Source organism: Pogoniulus pusillus, chromosome 23 (assembly GCF_015220805.1).
Source record: "Pogoniulus pusillus isolate bPogPus1 chromosome 23, bPogPus1.pri, whole genome shotgun sequence".
In the NCBI taxonomy this organism is placed as follows: Eukaryota; Metazoa; Chordata; class Aves; order Piciformes; family Lybiidae; genus Pogoniulus; species Pogoniulus pusillus.
This window is the reverse complement of record NC_087286.1, coordinates 22,064,658-22,083,786: the sequence shown is the minus strand read 5'-3', so window position 1 is coordinate 22,083,786 and position 19,129 is coordinate 22,064,658. Positions and strand designations below refer to the sequence as shown.

The 19,129-nt window shown below is 39.9% G+C and overlaps 1 protein-coding gene across 1 annotated transcript in view; it reads left to right on the top strand.

The window, feature by feature from the left end:
• The first annotated feature begins 2,045 nt into the window (after window positions 1-2,045).
• Window positions 2,046-19,129, top strand: part of LOC135185764 (sodium channel protein type 5 subunit alpha-like) — a 31,588-nt gene continuing 14,504 nt past the window's right edge. The window contains exons 1-16 of the mRNA XM_064162883.1: window positions 2,046-2,277; window positions 3,438-3,508; window positions 4,290-4,587; window positions 5,911-6,029; window positions 7,304-7,393; window positions 8,434-8,562; window positions 8,859-8,950; window positions 9,554-9,760; window positions 10,427-10,493; window positions 11,059-11,203; window positions 12,424-12,618; window positions 15,009-15,200; window positions 15,645-15,747; window positions 17,572-17,810; window positions 17,910-18,062; window positions 18,329-18,682. Of these exons, the coding sequence (XP_064018953.1) occupies window positions 4,318-4,587; window positions 5,911-6,029; window positions 7,304-7,393; window positions 8,434-8,562; window positions 8,859-8,950; window positions 9,554-9,760; window positions 10,427-10,493; window positions 11,059-11,203; window positions 12,424-12,618; window positions 15,009-15,200; window positions 15,645-15,747; window positions 17,572-17,810; window positions 17,910-18,062; window positions 18,329-18,682 (2,355 nt within the window). The 5' untranslated portion in view covers window positions 2,046-2,277; window positions 3,438-3,508; window positions 4,290-4,317. The remainder of the gene's footprint in view (window positions 2,278-3,437; window positions 3,509-4,289; window positions 4,588-5,910; window positions 6,030-7,303; window positions 7,394-8,433; window positions 8,563-8,858; window positions 8,951-9,553; window positions 9,761-10,426; window positions 10,494-11,058; window positions 11,204-12,423; window positions 12,619-15,008; window positions 15,201-15,644; window positions 15,748-17,571; window positions 17,811-17,909; window positions 18,063-18,328; window positions 18,683-19,129) is intronic.

The window sequence follows — 19,129 nt, the reverse complement described above, 5'->3', positions numbered from 1 at the left end:
AAACATAGGAGACACAGGTTTCCAGGATTATAGCCCAGAGTGTTTCTCAGTAGTTAGACACTAGTAGACAACAGGGGGGCATAGGAGTGGAGGATAACAGGGTCATGCAGTGCACATGACCTGTCAGGTGCCTTGCTGCCTCTAATGTATGTGTTTACCTGAATAGCAATTTAAAGCAGCATCTACTATTTAGAATTATGCCACAGCCACAAGATACATTTAATTACGCAAAAATCTGGGGTTTCAGCTCTTGACATCTGCAGACTCTTAGTCATTAGGCTAATGGTGATGTGCTAATGCTACCAAGAAAAACTGTTTTTTATACTCTGTCAGTAAAAAGGAAGAGTGCTGAACTTCACCGTTAATGGAAGAGACGGGTCCATGACAGATCCAGGAACATGGTGACTAATTAAGAGTCACTTGTTTCTATGATGAACATTATCTTTCTGCCATTCAACTTTGGCCTTTTTATTGTTTTGTTTGGGGCTTTATTTTCTTTTGTTGTGTTTTTTGTTATACTGGAGAATAGTGAATGAAACTCTGAATGAAACAATGTCCTGATGCTGAAGCTAGTTTTCTGCCTCTGACCTCACCTTTAAGAGACTCTCTTTCTAATGGGAGAAAGTAAATCTTACATAATAACACAAGCAAAGCTACTTCTTTGAATGTTTTGCTGCAAGCTCTAAGGCTTTGTATTTTTTTCAGCAGTTACAGACAAAAGTGTTGTGCTCTACATTTCCCTCTTTTTTGATTATAGATTTACAGTGTGACAAAAGGATGGAGGAGTGCAACTCCTTTCACTCTTCTCTCTATTTATTCCTTGTGCCCCATTTTTCAGAGCTGGATTGATGAAGTAGGTATAGAAGGGAAAAAAATGCATCCAGGTAAGGATCTTTTTTGCATGCAGTAATACTCTCTGGTATAGCATTGTGAAAGTGTGCCTGCTTTTGACGGTAGCAGATACGGTGCCATTACAGAATGATACTTTACTGCTGTTTACAGTTCTGCTCTCTTAATTGTACTTACCTCAAGAATATGCTATTGCTTTCTGGCAAAATAACTTACACTGGAGCTTAAAGTGGCTGATTGTTGCCTGCAGCATGGAACACTTAGCATTTTATTTCTTTAAAACCATCTTTAGTTGTGTTTCCTTTGCTGATTATACCTATCATGCAAAGTGTTGGGTCACAATTGTTTTTCTCTTTGCTTGCATTAGGCCTGCCTGGCTTTTAAGGACCACGTCATGCCCCTCTAGGAGAATTCTTCCAGCAAAACCCATAGTAACTCTCACAGCCCCAGAAAAACAATAGGAAGGGTTTAGAATGTACTCAATGAAAAGTAAAACAAAAAGCACAGTAATGTGTTCTCTTAATGTATCTAAGAGAAATAGGTGTACTTGGCTTAGCATTAGCGTGTGCTTGTTGTTATCCAGTACCTGTAGCTACTAGGCACTTTACATAACTTTCATTTAAATATAAGGCACCAGACATCTTGTATCTATCTTAATTTAAATAGAATAATATATTTAGCACTATATTTAACAATACAATATTAACTTAGTAGCTGTTGCATATAAATAAATATAAGATTCAGGTACAAGGATAGATGTTGTATTTTTTATTTGCTCAAACAAGGTTTGCATATTTTAACAGAAGTTAAAGCACAATGTGATGCTGACTATATATTGGTCCCTGACCTCGCATCTGAAGGATACTATGTTTGACTTTGAGAAATTCCCTTTTTAAGGCATCATGAACATACATCATAGCCTGGAAATAGGAAAAGTAGAAATTAAGGAATGAAAACAAGTGCTATGTAATGAATTTCTAACTGAAAGATTTTAATGAAGGGCAAAATTCGGGCCAATATTTAATATATACTGGAAAGTTCAGCCGGTTAAAACCTCAGGAAGGGAAGGTGAAGCAGAACAGCTTTTGCTTTCATAGGATTTGACATTCACAGATGTCATCAGGTTGGAAGGAACCCTTGGAGTTCATGAAAAACACATACTTTGCTTTTAATAAATGTATTTCTGGTTTCAGCAGAAAGAAATTTCATTTGTCAAAGGTATCACCGACATGCTTCTCTCCGACGGTGTGCCCAGTGAGATTGCACAGCTTCATTTATTGCTGAGGAACAGCTAAGCTCCTCCCTGCATCCCTCCCCGAGCCATCCCAATACAAAAGGAAACTTTCTGCATGGGGACTAATTAGTCAGGCAAGATGTTCATTCGAACAGGGTGGTGAAGGTGGCAAAACGAAGACTGTCTTTTTGAAGGTACAAGCTGGCCAAAATTAGCTGAAGAAATCGTTCTGAGGGGGTTTATTTTGAAGGGGATGTTGTAAGTGTTTTGCTTTTACCAAGTATTTGTATAGTGTCAGAAATCTGCTAGGTTTCTTAATTGAATCTGTGTATGTTTGATGAAAGTATTCAGGGATGTATGCATAGAGGTGCTGCATAGATTTGTTGTTTGTCCCATTGTAATTTGTAGTCACTGCTGCTGAAGGGGGCATGTAGGGGTTTTTAGCTCTTGGTCATTGCTTTTGACAGATTCAGCCCCCAAAGTTTGAAAAGTCAAATTCCAAATCCTAAGCACTGAAAGAGTGGCTTTATTTACTGAAACCATCATGCTTGCTTCATTTATTACAGTCAGTGCAGTTGCCTAGAAGCCCAATCTTGCTGTTCTTGAAACTGCTTTGAATTAATCTTCTTAGAATTATTAAAAATTGGAAGGAAAAAAAATCAAGCAAAAATCAACTTAGCTTTTGAGCTGTGGTTTTGCAAAGTAACAGCTCTTTTATTGTATACTTTCATTTTGTTGTTATGGTAAATTTTGACCTCTTGAGTGGTCCCTGATCAGATCTGAACTTTCTGGTAGAGTTTCAGAGAAGAAAACCCGCCTAAGTCCCCTAAACCAAAACAAAATCGTTGCACAGTCATTCTGGCTTCAGGTAATTGCATATTATTTGAAGCAAATAGGAGAGCTGTAATAACAGGAAAATATTGATTCTCTAACATGGATCACATGAATTAGCACAACTGGACCTTGGGCAATGAAAACTGTCCTGTTGTAAAGAGTTGTTTGTGACCAGAAGTGTTTATTACATGAAAGCAGTTTATATTTTGTCACAAAGAACACAGCATTGTACAATAGATCAACGTTTTCTTCATCGTTTGTAGATGAGAACTGCGGTCATGTAAATTGCTGTCATCTGCAAGCAATGTGGTAAATTCAGGCTGAAAGTCATTAGTAAATCAATACAATGATTTGCCTTAAGTCACTTCAGTGCTTCCAATTACCTTACCAGCCTTTGTCAGTATTTTAAGCTGAAGCAGAATAATTGAGAACAAATTCTTGAAGGTAGTCTGCTGACCCTGGAAGAACTGCAGTATTTGAGAATATGTGAATTTGCTTCATCATATTTACCTTTTCCTAGACTGGTGTGGAGGGAAGAATTCACCTGTACCCGTCAGCATGAATAAACAAGTCAATCACTTGGATTAAAATGTAAGTAGATAACAGTAGTTAGATTTCTTTTTTCTCATGCGTGAGAAAGAAACATAATGATGATCTCCAGCAGAAGCAGACACTACTGCAGAGCCACAAAGCATTAAGACACCTGCAGAATTCTGGGAGAGACCCATTTTCCTACTGACATGCTGTTGTGAGGAGGGTGATACCTGATATACTTGATTCTTTGGCTTGTAATAATCCTTTATGGCATCTTTAGATTGTTTAAACTCTGCATGTCAGTGGGTAGAGAGCTGCATGAGGGTTAGTCAGTGGTCAAATCACCTCCAGATGACATTTGTTTTGAAGAATTGCAGGTCCCTGGCTTATCTAAGCACTTATAACAGGGGTGGTCACAAGCAGGATTAGGTGTGTCAGCTACCTACTTTGGAGAAAAGGAGGTTGAGAGGTGATGTCATTGCTTTCTACAGCTGCCTGAGAAGGGGATGCAGTGGAGTAGGAGGTGTATGGGAATGGCTCAAAGATGCACTGTGGGAGGTACAGAATGGATGTATGAAGCATCTCTTACTGAGTGGGTGGTCAAGCGCTGCAAGACTCTTTCCTAGAGAGATGGTCAATGCCCCAAGCCTGTCAGTGTGTAACAAGCATTTGAACAATACTTTAACTTTTGGTCATCCCTGAAGTGGTCAGATAGTTGGACTAGATTATCATTGTGTATCTAATTATCCCCATTATCTAACAGGTATTAGGTTTAAGTTGTGTATTATTTCTGTTATTTTCTAACTGACAAGCATTTTCTCTTTTAAATTACTTCTAGTGCTGGAAAGGAAGAATCAGAAGGAAAAATGGATCCCTTGTTTTGCGCAACAGAAACTAACAACTTTCGACCTTTCACCCCTGAGTCCTTGGCAGCAATTGAGGAAAGAATTGCTGAGAAAAAAAGGCAGCAAGCCACAGTTAACCAGAAGAATAAGGATCAAGGAGATGAAGAAAAACTTACTCCTCAGCTTGATCTGAAAACCTACAAAAAACTGCCATCTCTATATGGGGATGTTCCTGTGGAACTCATTGGGGAACCCCTGGAAGATCTTGATCCATACTACGGTGATCACAAGGTTAAAAAGTTTCAAAGGTTTTTGAGTTTGTTTGTTTGTTCTTTAATTTACTTTTGTCTTCTGAACTCTTAGGAGATAGTAAAAAGCTCTATTTGGGAGGCCACGTGTTTTGCTTGCTCTGTACAGATCTTTGAATATTACTACTATTTTGTGGGCAGGAGTGCTAAGGTGTGCTCACTGTTACATAATGTAAAGGTATTTTAAGGTCCAGTCAGTGATAAGAATTAGTTATGAAAAGGAGACATGCTTTGGCAGGAAATATATACTGGGCTAACTGATGCTTTGTTTTCCAGAGCACTTTCTGTGATGTCTGCAGGGCTGAACTCAGTCTCCTATTCAAATGGTGCCTGTCAAAGATCATGCTGGAATTGCTGACCTACTGCTTATGCTGGCTTATGAATATTATATAAGCCAAGGGAGATATATTTCAGATGTTTTCAATTATATCTCATCATCTTTCTTTATTGTACCATATTTATGTTGTAGTTTGTTTGTGGTGTTGCCTGTAGGAGTATAGAACGCAGATGCTTTAGGAAAATCCCTTCTGACCCATGTGTCTCCAGAATAATTGTTCACTACTGAGGGGGACTCAAGCTGAAGATTCTATCCAGTGCTATATTGCTATCTTTTATATGTATCAGCAGTCAGTAGAATATAATAGTTTAATTGGAAAACATGCTGAAAGCTTTGTTCTTCCACAGATGATACTTTTTCCCTAAAAGAAATCAAAGTGATAGTCTTCAAAAAGAGAAAACAACTCTGAAACAGTTGAAGAAATGTACATAAAAGTTAGTGAACTGTAGCCTTGATTTAAGAGATTGACTTTTTGCTTCACGTGTTGAGAGTACAGGTCCACAGGACCCTTACGGTGGCTTAGAGGGAATGCAGAGTGCTACTTGATAGCTTGGAAATGCTTCAGAGTTTGCTCTTTTGCTTTGACTGGACTGGATTCTGGCAGCCATAGACAAGCTGCATTTTCTCAACAACTTTTTGCTGCCTATTCAACTGTCCAAGATTAAGGCACTTTTGAGTATGGTTAAGGCCGTTGTTGCAGTCCTAGGATAATATCTTTTAATTACTTCGACCAGGTGAGTATGATCACTTGGTCTTAAAAATCTGTCCCCTCTTGGGCAACAATGACCTTTTATTTAGCTGGTGTCTTTCTTTCAAAATGTAGTGTCATTAAGTCACAGCTCCTGTAAGAATGCAGGAAAGCAGTTAGGTAAAGTTCTAGGTGTGGGTTTGCAGACCTAAGCATTTAATTCTGGAGGAAAGCTTTGTTTCATGAAAACTTTTCATGTACTCTGAACCTTTTTCTCACAGACCTTTATGGTGATAAATAAAAGGAGGACTATTTTCCGGTTTACTGCCACACCTGCCCTGTGTATAGTTGGCCCTTTCAATCCAGTCAGAAAAATGGCAATTAAAGTTCTGACCCATTCATATCCTTTTATTTGCTTCTTTGAAAAAAGCACAAACAATTATACGTTTTCTGTTGTCCTGTTCTTCTGTTCAGGTAAATATAAGTTTATGTGGCTCTTGAAAAGGTTGTGCTGAATGTTGTTACACAGCAGGCAAGATATTTACATGGTGTTGGTACAAGCGACAAGGTCACAAAGCTCCTCTTTAAAGTCAGATTTGCAGATACTCTTATCACTCAGTAGCATCTAAATGTTGTTTGTTCCATATTTTGTTTGTTTCCTTAACTTTTTATAAATCTCTCCTGTGGTCACAAATTTCAAGTGTTCAAAGCAGGTACTCTCTAGTTACTTAAGCATGAAAGCTGTGACTCATGGCAACATTTTGCTGTGAGAGTCTGATGTTATCCTAGGAAATGTCCTTTGCACTAAAGTTCAGAAAGTCCTGAGGAGTGCCCAGTTTCTGTGTTTTTGCAAAATGATGAAGGCAGCTTGGAGAATGTGAAACCATGAAGGGATGCAGGTACAAACCCATAGGGTGATCACTTGCTGCTCCTACTAACAACTGTTTTTGGTTGGGATTATGAATTTGTAGAAGTATGCCCTTCTATGAGAACTTAGAAACTGGCTTTGTCTGGCGTGATTAGAAATGGCCAAATTTGCTATTCAGTTTCAAGTAACCTCTGAATTTAAGACCATTGTTAAAAAGAAACCCCATCTCATTAGATGACAAGTGAATTTGCACGAGAGGTTGTTATCTCTTAGGTATGTTTTCATCACTTGGAACATTAAGAAATGTTTTTTGCACTTGTGGGAGAGCATAGGTGTCTCCTGTAATAATGCATACATTATGGTTTCAAAGAACACTGGTTATTGATAATTAATCTTTTTCATCAGGTTTTCCTAGGCTTAAACCTCTACTTATTGTGGAGTTGTGGCCCATTTCTCTTTATTCCATGCTCTTGTTGACAAGAAATTAAGGTTTCTAAAGTTTCAAACAACAGTAGACATCAGGGCACTCAGATTTTTTTTTCCTTCTTAATTTATTTGTGTTCCTCATCCCTTCTGTAAAACATGTTTTGTCCTGTTCTTGTCCTATGTTCCAACACTGTCTCCACGTGCAGATACTCCACTGTTGTTTTTAAATAATGAAATCTACCCAGCTGAGAAGATTTGTTCTGCTGTCAGTTTCTTTGGAAAACACATAAGAAGTCCTCAGCATATCCAAAACTAAATCAGCAACTTTCTGAATTTCATTGTTCTATACCATAGCACTTTGTCCTTAACTTGTTATGCACATTATTTGTTTGCTTTATTACCTGCACTGTTGTACTCAATTGTGCTTCCATGGCTGTAAATAATCTTCCAGGGAGTCTCAACTGGACTGAGTAAGTATCGCAGTTGCCTTTCGCTCATTGTTTTTCTGAGAATGCCAACATGTTAGACAGAGAAATATGGTGATTCTGGGGGTTCAGAATTTCAGACACACCTCTGAGGAAGATTTAGGGTGATGATGGTCATATCATCATCTCTGTGGAGCTTCGGTGCCTTTTCTTAGAGGCTTACACCATGCACACTTTTCTTTACATTGGCTGGTTTTGCCATCAGCTCTGACACAGAGGATTGTCCCATCTGTCATTTTAAGGATTTAACCTTTTGGGGAGAGCATGCGACAGGACCCTAACTTAGTATATGTCATTGTAAGGCAATGATGTCTGTTATGGCCAGGTCATGCAGGAAGTGTAAAGGGATGAGGAGTCCATTCTTCATTGCTGCTTTCCGTGGATGTTCCTATTTTAGCGGTTCACTTTAGGAAGCCAGCTACCCGTAATGGCTTGCTACCTTTGGTACCTGTGCACTGTATCCTGTGTAACTTGAGTTAACGTTCTGGAATTAAGTCTTGGAAATGTGCCTGGGGCCCCAGAGGTTCTGTCATTGAGATTCCTCTTATTTTGAGGTAAGCGTGGCCATAATGCAAGCTTAATTTTATGTAGGATTTCTTTCAGTTACAGAGCGTGTGTCAGAATAAAGGTATAACATCAGCAGACCTCACAGGCCAAAATTAGAGTCTTTGCTTTCATCGTTGTGCCAAAATGTTAAGGCTTCAAAATGTTCCAGCTTGCTTTGAATGGAACACCAGCTTAACATTTTTCGTAAGGACATCCTTCTTCATAAGGAGCTATCCTTTATCCAGAAGCTGTAGGCTTCTGTGAACGTTTACCATTATAGATTTACATGGAACTCTTAATGAAATTCAGGAAGGCATCTTCTTAGACCCCTGATGTTTCTGAAAATAATGCCACCTGTCCTGTTTCACAGAACACTTTCTATCTTCACCTGCATCACCACAGAAAAGGTAGAAGTGTGCCTGAATGTGTCTCAGTCTCATTAGTACTTTTGTAACCCTGATGTACATGTTCTTTCTTAGATATCTTTTTACTGGCATATATACTGGTGAAATATTAATAAAAATATCAGCAAGAGGATTTGTCTGGGATGAGTTTACCTTTCTTCGAGACCCGTGGAACTGCTTGGATCTTGTTGTTATTGTTGTAATGTGAGTAAAACTCAGATGTGCTTTTACCCTCAAGGGACAAACCTGCAGATAAAATGCTGTCTGATATTGCTGAAGTTCTTTAGAGTGGTTGGCACCCTGCCTGCCTTGCATCAGCCTTTGCCTATCTGCAAAGAGAAGAATGGTCCTAGACCTTTAAGGAGGACACCCAAATGCAAAGATCATCTTAGAGATGATTGTTCTCAGTTCAGTACATATTTAAACTTAACCTCTTGTCCCTGTGTGCTCTGAAAAACTAGATCTATACAACTCAGTTCTATGGTGGTTTAATATTTTAGGTATGTTACTATGTGTATCACCACGAGCAAGTTTTCAGCTCTTCGAACTTTCCGAGTACTGAGGACTTTGAAAGCTATTTCAGTAATACCAGGTAAGGACTCTCTTTTATTAACTTCCTCTGTTTCAGCAATAGCCTATGTCACAAGGCAACATTGCTGAATCAGGCTCAACTTGGTATCTCCCAGAATCCTCAGGTTGTTTTCTGCTATGCTGTGTTCCAACTGAGTGGTCCTCAAGAGATATTAATTTCCTTCCCAGTGTCATAAATGTTCTTTTGCTTTTAAGCTTGTGGCATCTGTAAGGCATTACCTTGTAAACCAGAATTCCCTGAGGTCAGCAGAATGTGTTTTTGTAGTGTGTTTTAGTGAAGTGCTTGTTCAATCCAGCACAGAAATCTGCCTGTAGTTATTAAAGTTCCTAGGAATTTTTAGATGTTGTCTCAATTTAGAATTTTTAAGTTAGCAAAATGGGTATTAGAAGGAAGTAAAAGACAAATAATTGATGATTAGGTAATGTAAATAAAAATACTTGACTCATTCCTTTGCTTTATTTTATCCCATTTAATACACTAAAGTTGGAAAACCATTTTACACTGATTGTTCTAGGCATACTTGCAAGTGCTGTGTATTGTCATGTGGGAACACTACTGCATTCCTCAGCTCATTTTTTCTGTTGTTGAACCTTATTTTTCTAGGTCTGAAAGTCATCGTAAATTCACTTATTGAATCTGTGAAGAAGCTTACTGATGTCTTGATTTTGACTGTTTTTTGCCTGAGTGTATTTGCTCTAATAGGCCTCCAGCTTTTTATGGGCAATTTAACATCCAAATGTGTCCTCACTGGTGCTGTGTACAATGACTCGTTGTGTAGGGATGCCAAGATATATGTACCAAATAATGGAGGTAAATGTTGTCCTTCCTTCCCTTTACATCATCTGTGCATCTTCCTACATATGCCTTATGTTTTCTCAGACATGTTACACTCTAGTTGCATGTTATTTCTCACAAACAAACAGTCCTGCTGTTTGCACGAGCAGTCAGAGGAAGCCCCTGGGGCAGCTGAATGTAAAATCAGTGAATTTCAGGTTTGGAAAAGAGTAGCAGTCTGTGGGATTAGAAGGGATTGAGTTTTCCATAAGCATTTTCTTCTTCACCTATACATAGAGCATGGAGATCCTAATTTGGGGGATACTGCAAAAAATGAGAATTTTCCCATCACTCATTTTGTATTGTTCAGGGATTTCACCTGTTTATCACAGGAGTTCTTTTTGTTGGAGATCAAACACAATCTTACTTTGTGCAGGAGTTCTTTTTGTTGAAGATCAAGCACAATCTTACTTTGTGAGCTGTGCAGTTAATAAGCTGTGTTTTTTAAAACTGCCATAGGCAGAGATCTGCTGAGAAGCAGCCCTGTGTGCCCTTTGCAACGAAGGGAGGCTGCTACACAAACGTGGTCCATCAGTGTCTTTGCTGAAGTGCAGTAATGTGTTCTTTCCTGTCAGGGTGCTGTAGGAACTGACAGCTTCTGATTTTATGGACAACTTCTGATTCCTTGATCATATTTTTCAGTTGATCTCTGCTACAGAATGAATAAGTCTTCTGAAATACTGCTCTGTGGGTTCAGTTCAAACCCTAAGTAAGTGAAAGAAACAGTTTGAATGCTTTCTGATTTCCCCTCCAGATGTACTGTGGTTTTATAGTTAGCTTAAAGGAAGGGTGGTGATTTTTCAGGAGGGTAGAATTTGTGTGTGTATGTTCTTAATAACGAGATATTTCACAACTAGATATTTCACTTCAGAAGGAAGTGAAGTACTGGGGTGTGAGTAATTATATCTGTTTGTTACTAACCACTGGCAATGTAAGGTGCTATAAAGGAGGAAGAGAACAGATCAGTAAAGAGTTAGGAGATACTAATTAACTCTCCTCATCTTGGTGAATTATTGAAAAGTAAACATTTCCTTTTTTGGCCTCCATGTATTTGTTTGCATGTATCTTAAATCATTGGAGAGTTTCTGTCTAATCAGAAACTAGACAGGATTAGAGTTTTGGGCTAGTTTCTTCTGGTGGAATTGTCCTTAAGACCAGAAAAATGGGTTTTCAGATAAACTGAACACATTTAGATTTGATGTTGTGTCCTCGATGCTTCCAGGTACAATCAAATGCTGCAAGTAAGTATTGCTTAACGTTTCTTTTGTGGTTAGAAAGGAGTGTCCAGAAAACTACAGCTGTGAGAAGGTTGGGAAGAATCCTGACTTTGGTTACACAAGTTTTGATCATTTTGGCTGGGCCTTCCTGTCTTTATTCCGTTTGATGACACAGGACTGCTGGGAGCGCCTCTACAGACAAGTAGGCATTTTTTCGCTTGCTAGAATGACTTCAGACATGTAATTTGATTTGTGTCACTGAAATATCTGCACTTGTTTTAACATTGCTGACGCCACATTTCTTTTAAAACTGATAGAAATATTGAGTAGCATCAGCTGACTTAAGCTTTGGTACCTGCTGCAGGTGACAATAGATGACTGCTGTGAATGCTGATAGTTTTGTGGGAGCACACATTTGGGTCAGTGATTAATAGTTAAATGTTAACATGCAAATAACTAGCAGATTGGGGTATATTCGATTCAGCTAGTGAACTTACTGCAGCTGCAGAAGGGGTGAGGACCTGTTACATGCTCTATTTCTCTTACCTTTAAGTCCTGACTCCACCAAAACTTTTGGCTCAACAGACACACTTTCATTTCAGATATTTTTCGCTACTGGTACTAAAACGTTGGAGCCTTTATGTTTTGATTTAGAGAGTTGAAGGTAACTGTGAGATTCTGGGATTGGCACAAGTGCTGTAAAAATTGCCTTTAGAGAACTCTCTGGATCCCTTGCACATATCCAGCTCCTTTGCTAGAAGGGCATTATCCACTGTCTTACTCTGCAGCTTTCCCGTGGCCCACTAACTTTTTTCCAGCAATCTTTATTAACTGGGATGACTCAAGATTAAACTTTGAGGCACTAAAAGCTGAAGACCATGTAACATCCAAATGGTGAAGAGAGGTATCTATTTTTTAAAAAGGCATCTCTTCTGCTGCCATAAAAAAAGTAAGAATAATCCATCTGTCTAAGTGTTGACTCTGACTTTCCAATTATGATTGTTCAGGTAATCCTAGCTTGCATCCTTGTTAGCGAGGCTTATGAATTCCTTCTGTGGTCACCTGTAAATCTCTTTACAACTGAATCCAAGTTCATAAGTAAAATCTGCCCCATTTGCTGAGAGTTAAGTTAATTTAATATTAAGAATGTTTTTTTAAGTTCTTCTCTGCAGTCCATGGCATCATTATGGATTTTTGATGGTATGTTACATAAACAGAAAACACTGTGTGATCACAAAGGCATTTGGAAGAGCTGAAGTTTAGTAGACCAGAGGTAGATGCTACTGTTGCTCAATGGAAACTGTGCAGTATGTTGACCCTTTCTGCTGTGTAGGAAGATAGACTGCTTAAAGTTGTTTTGAAATCCTGCTGTAGGTGTCCATTTTGTCAAGCATTTGTTCCGGCCTTTTCCTTTCCTCACAGACTATCCGTACCTCTGGAAAGAGCTACGTTTTGTTTTTTGTGGCAGTCATCTTTTTGTGTGCATTTTATCTCTTCAATCTGATCTTGGCTGTAGTAACTATGGCATATGAAGAGCAAAATAAAGCTACTCTTGCTGAAATACAGACAAAGGAAAAACTACTTCAGGATGCCAAACAACTTCTAGAGAAAGAAAAGGTTTGTAAATTACTGTTTATAATTAAAGTCTTCTTAGAATATTTTCTCACTCTTTATTTCTCTTTCTCTCTATTCTATCATTACATATGTACAGCTGAGAGGCCTGCAGAAGTCTGAAAGGGGATCTTATCAGTGCTTATCATTATCTAAATGAGGGGGGGGCAAGAAGGATAGGGTCAGACTCTTTAATGGTGGCCAGTGATAGGGTAAGGTGCAATGAGCATAAACTAGATGCAGGAAGTTCCACCCCAACCTAAAGAAAAATATCTTCACTTTGAGGGTGGCAGAGTACTGAACAGGTTGCCCAGAGAGGTTGTGGAATGTCCTTCTCTATAGACTTTCCAAACCCACGTGGACATGATCCTGGGCAACACACTCTAAGTAAACCTGCTGTAACATAGAATCATAGAATCATAGAATCAACCAGGTTGGAAGAGACCTCCAAGATCATCCAGTCCAACCTATCACCCAGCCCTATCCAGTCAACTAGACCATGGCACTAAGTGCCTCATCCAGTCTTTTCATGAAGACCCCCAGGGACGGTGCCTCCACCACCTCCCTGGGCAGCCCATTCCAATGCCAATCACTCTCTCTGTGAAGAACTTCTTCCTAATATCCAGCCTATACCTACCCTGGCACAACTTGAGACTGTGTCCCCTTGTTCTATTGCTGGCTGCCTGGGAGAAGAGGCCACCTCCCACCTGGCTACAATGCCCCTTCAGGTAGTTGTAGACAGTAATAAGATCACCCCTGAGCCTCCTCTTCTCCAGGCTAAACAGGCCCAGCTCCCTCAACCTCTCCTCATAGGATTTGTGCTCCAGGCCCCTCACCAGCTTTGTTGCCCTTCTCTGGACATGTTCCAGCACCTCAACATCTTTCTTGAATTGAGGGGCCCAGAACTGGACACAGTACTCAAGGTGTGGCCTGACCAGTGCTGAGTACAGGGGCAGAATAACCTCCCTTGTCCTACTGGCCACACTGTTCCTGTTGCAGGCCAGGATGCCATTGGCTCTCTTGGCCACCTGGGCACACTGCTGGCTCATCTTCAGCTTACTATCTGTCAGTACCCCCAGGTCCCTTTCTTCCTGGCTGCTCTCCAGCCACTCAGTCCCCAGCCTATAGCACTGCTTGGGATTATTGTGGCCAAAGTGCAGAACCCTGCACTTGGCCTTGTTAGACTAGATGATCTCCAGAGTTCCCTTCCAGCCCCTGCCATTCTCTGTGTGTGTGTGTATATATATATATATGTATGCAAATATATTGCAGAAGCATCTAGGTTGCAAAGCCCTTCAGGATCACCAAGTCCAACCCATAACTCTGCTCTACAAGATTCACCTTAAACCATATCCCCAAGCACCACATCCAAACGACCCTCAAATACATCCAGGGTGAGTAACTCCACCACCTCCCTGGGCAGCTCATTCCAGTGCCTGACCACTCCCTCCCTGAAAAACTTTTCCCTAAAAACATTTCTGACATATACACAGCATGAGTCCAAGGTAGGTCATGTTAAGTCTTAGGATTTGTAGACCTGCCAGCATGTAGCAACAGCCTGGTGGCAAGTATATGGCTTTTCATGGTATTGCAGACATGCCTGTGCTCTGATTTGCTCACTCTTGTGAGCATTAACGATACTGCTGTGTACAGGAGCTCCTTTCCCTGCATATTCCTTCTTGCTGCTACTGCGTAGACTGATGGAGGAAGTAGGAGTGGGTGAACTAGCATCTGTAAGATAAGCTGTCTTTTCTACAGTTCCCTGAGATCAGAAGTTCTGATGCTGATAGATTTCAAGGTTGATTAACAATGCCAGCTTTCTGAGTTCCAGTGTGCTCAGCACTTTAAGGGCTGTCATGCCTCTTTTTGAGTGACTGCATGCAGAAGGTCTGCCGGGTGACAAGAGCAGAAACAGCCTTAGGTCAATCTAATGCTGTTAGCTGTGTATTAATGCAGAAGGACATCCAGAGACTGTATTAGCTTCTTTGCTGTTGGTTTGGAGAGATAATAGCCACAGGTCAGATTTCTGCAATGTTTCCTCTTGGCACAGTATTGCCTTGATTTATTCATTCCTTGGCCTGTATGGGACCAGAAATCACTTTGTTTTATTTCTTTTCTGAGAAGTGAAGATAGATTGAAAATTACAAAATAGAACATCTGAAGTGGCAAGGACAAACTTTAATTACAGTAGCTGATAAGTAACTCTGCTTTATCTTTCAGTATTGTGAACAGCATTTTGTAATCCTATCCTTTTATTTTGTTAATATCTGAAAGGTAGGAAATGTCAGTGCAAAGCATTCAGATAGCATAATTGTTAAACTGGAGATGATCTTAGTCCATGTATTGGCATTTGACTCATAGTAAGACAGATCTTTTGCTGTTTCGTTCTTATACAGATGTTGGCTGCAGGAGGAGATACTAAAGCTTTAAATGCCATATCTGAAGCATCAGTTGCCGAGTTGGAAAATTCAAAAGAGAAAGAGATGAAGCAAGAAAAAACTACTTTAAGAAAAAACTTGATTTTAGGTGATCGCGGCAAAGAGGAGCATGTGTTTCATTCACAGCCTAGGCACTGCCAGAAGAAACTTGTAAGTATTCAGATTAGAAGATGTATTCCTTGGGCTTGTGTGTGATATGACATATTGATGAGTGTTTCTTTTATTTGCATTTTTTTCTCTGTTTTTATTCTCCCCCCCTTCTTGCTTGCATTATATTAAATGTTGTTTTTTTAGAGCAAGCTAAAATTTAGATTTTTGGGTCCAGAAGAGGACAGCACCATATAGAATTGAAAGGAAGGTTCAAAATGTGCACCAGTAGAAAAAGTGTTACTAGTTTTGCTTAAATATCCTTTGCCTTCAAAGGCAAACACCTGGTATTGTTGCATGCTTCTGCTTGGCATTATTTCAGCAAGGTAAGGTTTCACCACAATGTGTTTTTTAAAGGTGCATTTGCCTTATGCTCGACATCATTATTGCACTGCCATTTATTCATGCTCTCTGTTCTGTTGCTTTCTGTTGTCTTTCTAACCAAAGAGGCAGATACTGCTGTCCTATGAGTTGTCAGTGGATTCCATTAATGATCCTTTTCGGAGGCAGAGGTTAATGAGTGCAGCCACTGTTATTACAGACAATTTGGGTAAGTCATTCCTCAGTGGTTTTTTCCGATAGTGATTGTGTAACTTGACCTAAGAGATCAAAATGTCACAAACGATCAGCATTACTTTAGAAGTCACGAGGGGAAATTACGCTGCAATAAATGTACATTTTGATAAAATGAATATTCTTGCATCACACAAATGTAACTTCCAGTTACTGAGGGTAAATCTTGCCTGACCAACTTGATCGCCCTGTACAGTGCAGTGGCAGGGCCTTATGGCTGAGGGGAAAGCAATGAAAGCAATGTTTTCGTTTACCTTGGCTCCAGCAAGGCTTTCAGCACCGTCTCATACAGTGTTCTTTCATCTGCATTAGAGTGTTAGGGTCTGCAGAGGTGGACAACCAGGTAAGCAAAATAATGGGTGGATGTTTAAGCTTTGAGTGTCTGGTGAACATGTCAGATTCCACCTGGAGGCATGGAACCAATGGAGTACCACAGGGACATATCCTAGGACACATCTTATCTGAAATGACATGGAGGAGGCAACAAAGGGCTTGCTTGTGAATTTTACAGATAACATCAAACTGAGGGGTAACCACTTGACACACTGGAGGTAAGGGCTGCTCTCTAGGGGACTTATGCTGGAGGAATGGGCCAACAGGAACCTTAATTCAGCCAGAACAGATGTAAACTTCTACATACCTGCAGGAATCTCTTGCAACAGTACAGACTGGAAGCTGGTTGGCTGAGCAGCAGGTCTGCAGGAAAGACCCTGTGGGTCCTTATGAACAGTGTGCTGAGCCAGCACCATGCCCTTAGAGCAGCAAGTCCAATCTCCTGGACCATATTAAAATAAGAGTAGCCAGAAGAAAGGTGATTATTTCCCTTTTTTAAGCACTTGCTAGACCACACACGATGCCCATTTTCCCCCCAGGCCCTCCTAGCAGAAGAAATACAGTTTCAGTAGAGGGACACCAAGTCAGCCAGACGCTGGAGCACTTAGCCAGTGCTGGACTGGTGCAGCCTAGAAAATGTTGTGAGGGAAATAATGCTACCCTTCCAAAGTGCAGGAGGATGTTATCAAAGAGATGCAGCTGGGTTCATCACAGTAGTGCACAGGAGGAAGATAAGACAGACAAATTGAGAGAGCTTCAAACCATGTGTCAGGAGAAGCTTTCAGCATGAGGACAGTCAGACAGAGCAACAGGTTATGCACACTGATGCTGCCATGGCAGGCTCTACTTTGAGAGGGCTATTGTACCAGAGATCTCCTGAGGTCCCTTCCAATGTACCTTATGACCAAGATAGGAGGGGTGCCCTTCTTCATTTTATCCTGGACTTTTTCTTCTCAACCCATGCTGCATCTGTCACTGTGCAAAAGCACCTCTCAGAAAACAAGGTATCAGTTTCCAACACAGTTACTTCTCCTTATGCAGAACCTTTATCATCCTTCAGTAGTAGAATAAGCATGGAGGTGGGTAGGTAGTGCCACTTACATCTGTGCTTCTGAGGTTTGCTGAGGGTGACAAATGGGCTCGGATTGGTTTACTCACTGTAGTTAAACTAAATTTTTTTTGGACGATGCCATTCTGCTCACAGGAAATTGATTTTTCTTTTCAATCTTTTGGGTGTTTTTTTTCTTTTCCATGTGGTTTCTTGTTTTGGTTTAGGGTATTGTCTGTGTGCTTTTGTGGTTTTTGTGTGTGTGGTTTTTTTGGTTGGTTTTTTTGTGTGTGTTTGTTTGTTTCTTTCTTTGTTGGGGTTTTTGGGTTTGTTTTTTTTTTGTTGCTGTTTTTTTTTTCCCCACACTATGATATTCTGCATAAAATTATTCCTATGCCACTTTCCCTTCTTGTCATTTAGAACTGCAAGAGTCAAAACTGAAATGTCCTTCATTCTGTAAACGTTTTGCTCGGAAGTATCTAATTTGGAACTGTTGTCCATTCTGGAGAGCAGTCAAAGAGAAAGTGAAATTGGTCATTTTGGATCCATTTGTTGATCTCCTAATCATGGTTTGCATTATTGTCAATACCTTCTTCATGGCTCTGGAGCACCCTGACCTGCAGTCTGATTACAAAAGCATGATATACATAAGTGACAAGGTAAATGAGGTCTATGTTAGAACCAATATGGACTTGTAACCAATAAGCAGACCTACTTTTTGAGTGACTTTCTGATTAATTTCTTTTTTCTCTCTTCAGGTCTTCACCCTGATTTTTACAGCAGAAATGATCTTGAAAATCATCGCTCTAGATCCTTACAACTATTTCCAGCAGAAATGGAATATTTTTGATAGCATAGTTGTTATGATTGGCCTAATAAGCTTTCAAGAAAATCTGTCAGCTTTCAGGCTGGTAATTAGTTCTTTTTTTTCAAGCACATGTTGCAGAGATATGTAAAAGATTATAGTGAAATAGTATCACATTATTTTGCTGATGAATCTGTTAAATCAGTACTCTTTGTTAACAAATAGTAAGCTAACATGAATATTAATTAGAATGAACATGAAGTGATTGGTAAAGAATACAGCATGCTAAGTACAGGGTCTGTTTTTTAATGGGTGCTGTGCTATCCATCCTGGCTCTGCCACTCATGTTGTTCTCTTGTGTTTTACTTGCAGCTCAGGATCTTCAAATTGGCAAAATCCTGGCCAGCCTTAAACACTCTTATGAAAATAATTCTGAACTCAGTTGGTGCTTTGGGTAACCTCACTCTGGTTTTGATTATCACTGTATTTATTTTTGCTGTAGTAGGAAAGCAGGTCCTGGGCACTTATTATGAGACTAATAGCCATAGAATAAGCACTGATGGGAATTTACGCTGGCACATGAAAGATTTTTGTCATTCATTCCTGATTATATTCCGAATATTATGTGGAGAATGGATTGAAACCATGTGGGAATGTATGGAAGTGGCTGGAAAAGGGCTATGTCTTCCCATTTTCTTGCTAGTCCTGGTGATAGGAAACCTGGTGGTGAGTTTCAGGTTACTTTTTAGTTCCTACTGAGTGCATCCAGTTACACTGGCATCTTTTCTTTTCTTCCCAGGCAAAATTGATCATTTGAAGAGCATTCACGTTATACTCTCTTTTGCATGTTACTGAATATGTGTTTTCTTCTCTCTTTTTTCTCCTCTTTTCTCCTTTCCATCCCTTTCTCACACAAGAGACAGATGCTTAGAAAACCACACGGAGGTATTCCTCCTACCCGGAGTCTAGAAAGGCCATGCTTCTGATAATTTGGTGTCTGATTTCTACCTCTTCTGTGTTGCTAGGATCAAATAAGCAAACTGCTCAGCACCTGTAATGCTTGCCATCTTAGTGCCCAGATACTCTGATCTATGTCACGTGAATCAGATCTAATGTACATATCATTGTCAGTCTGATGTTGCTTGTTTTGTTGGTCTATACTAGATCCTTTTT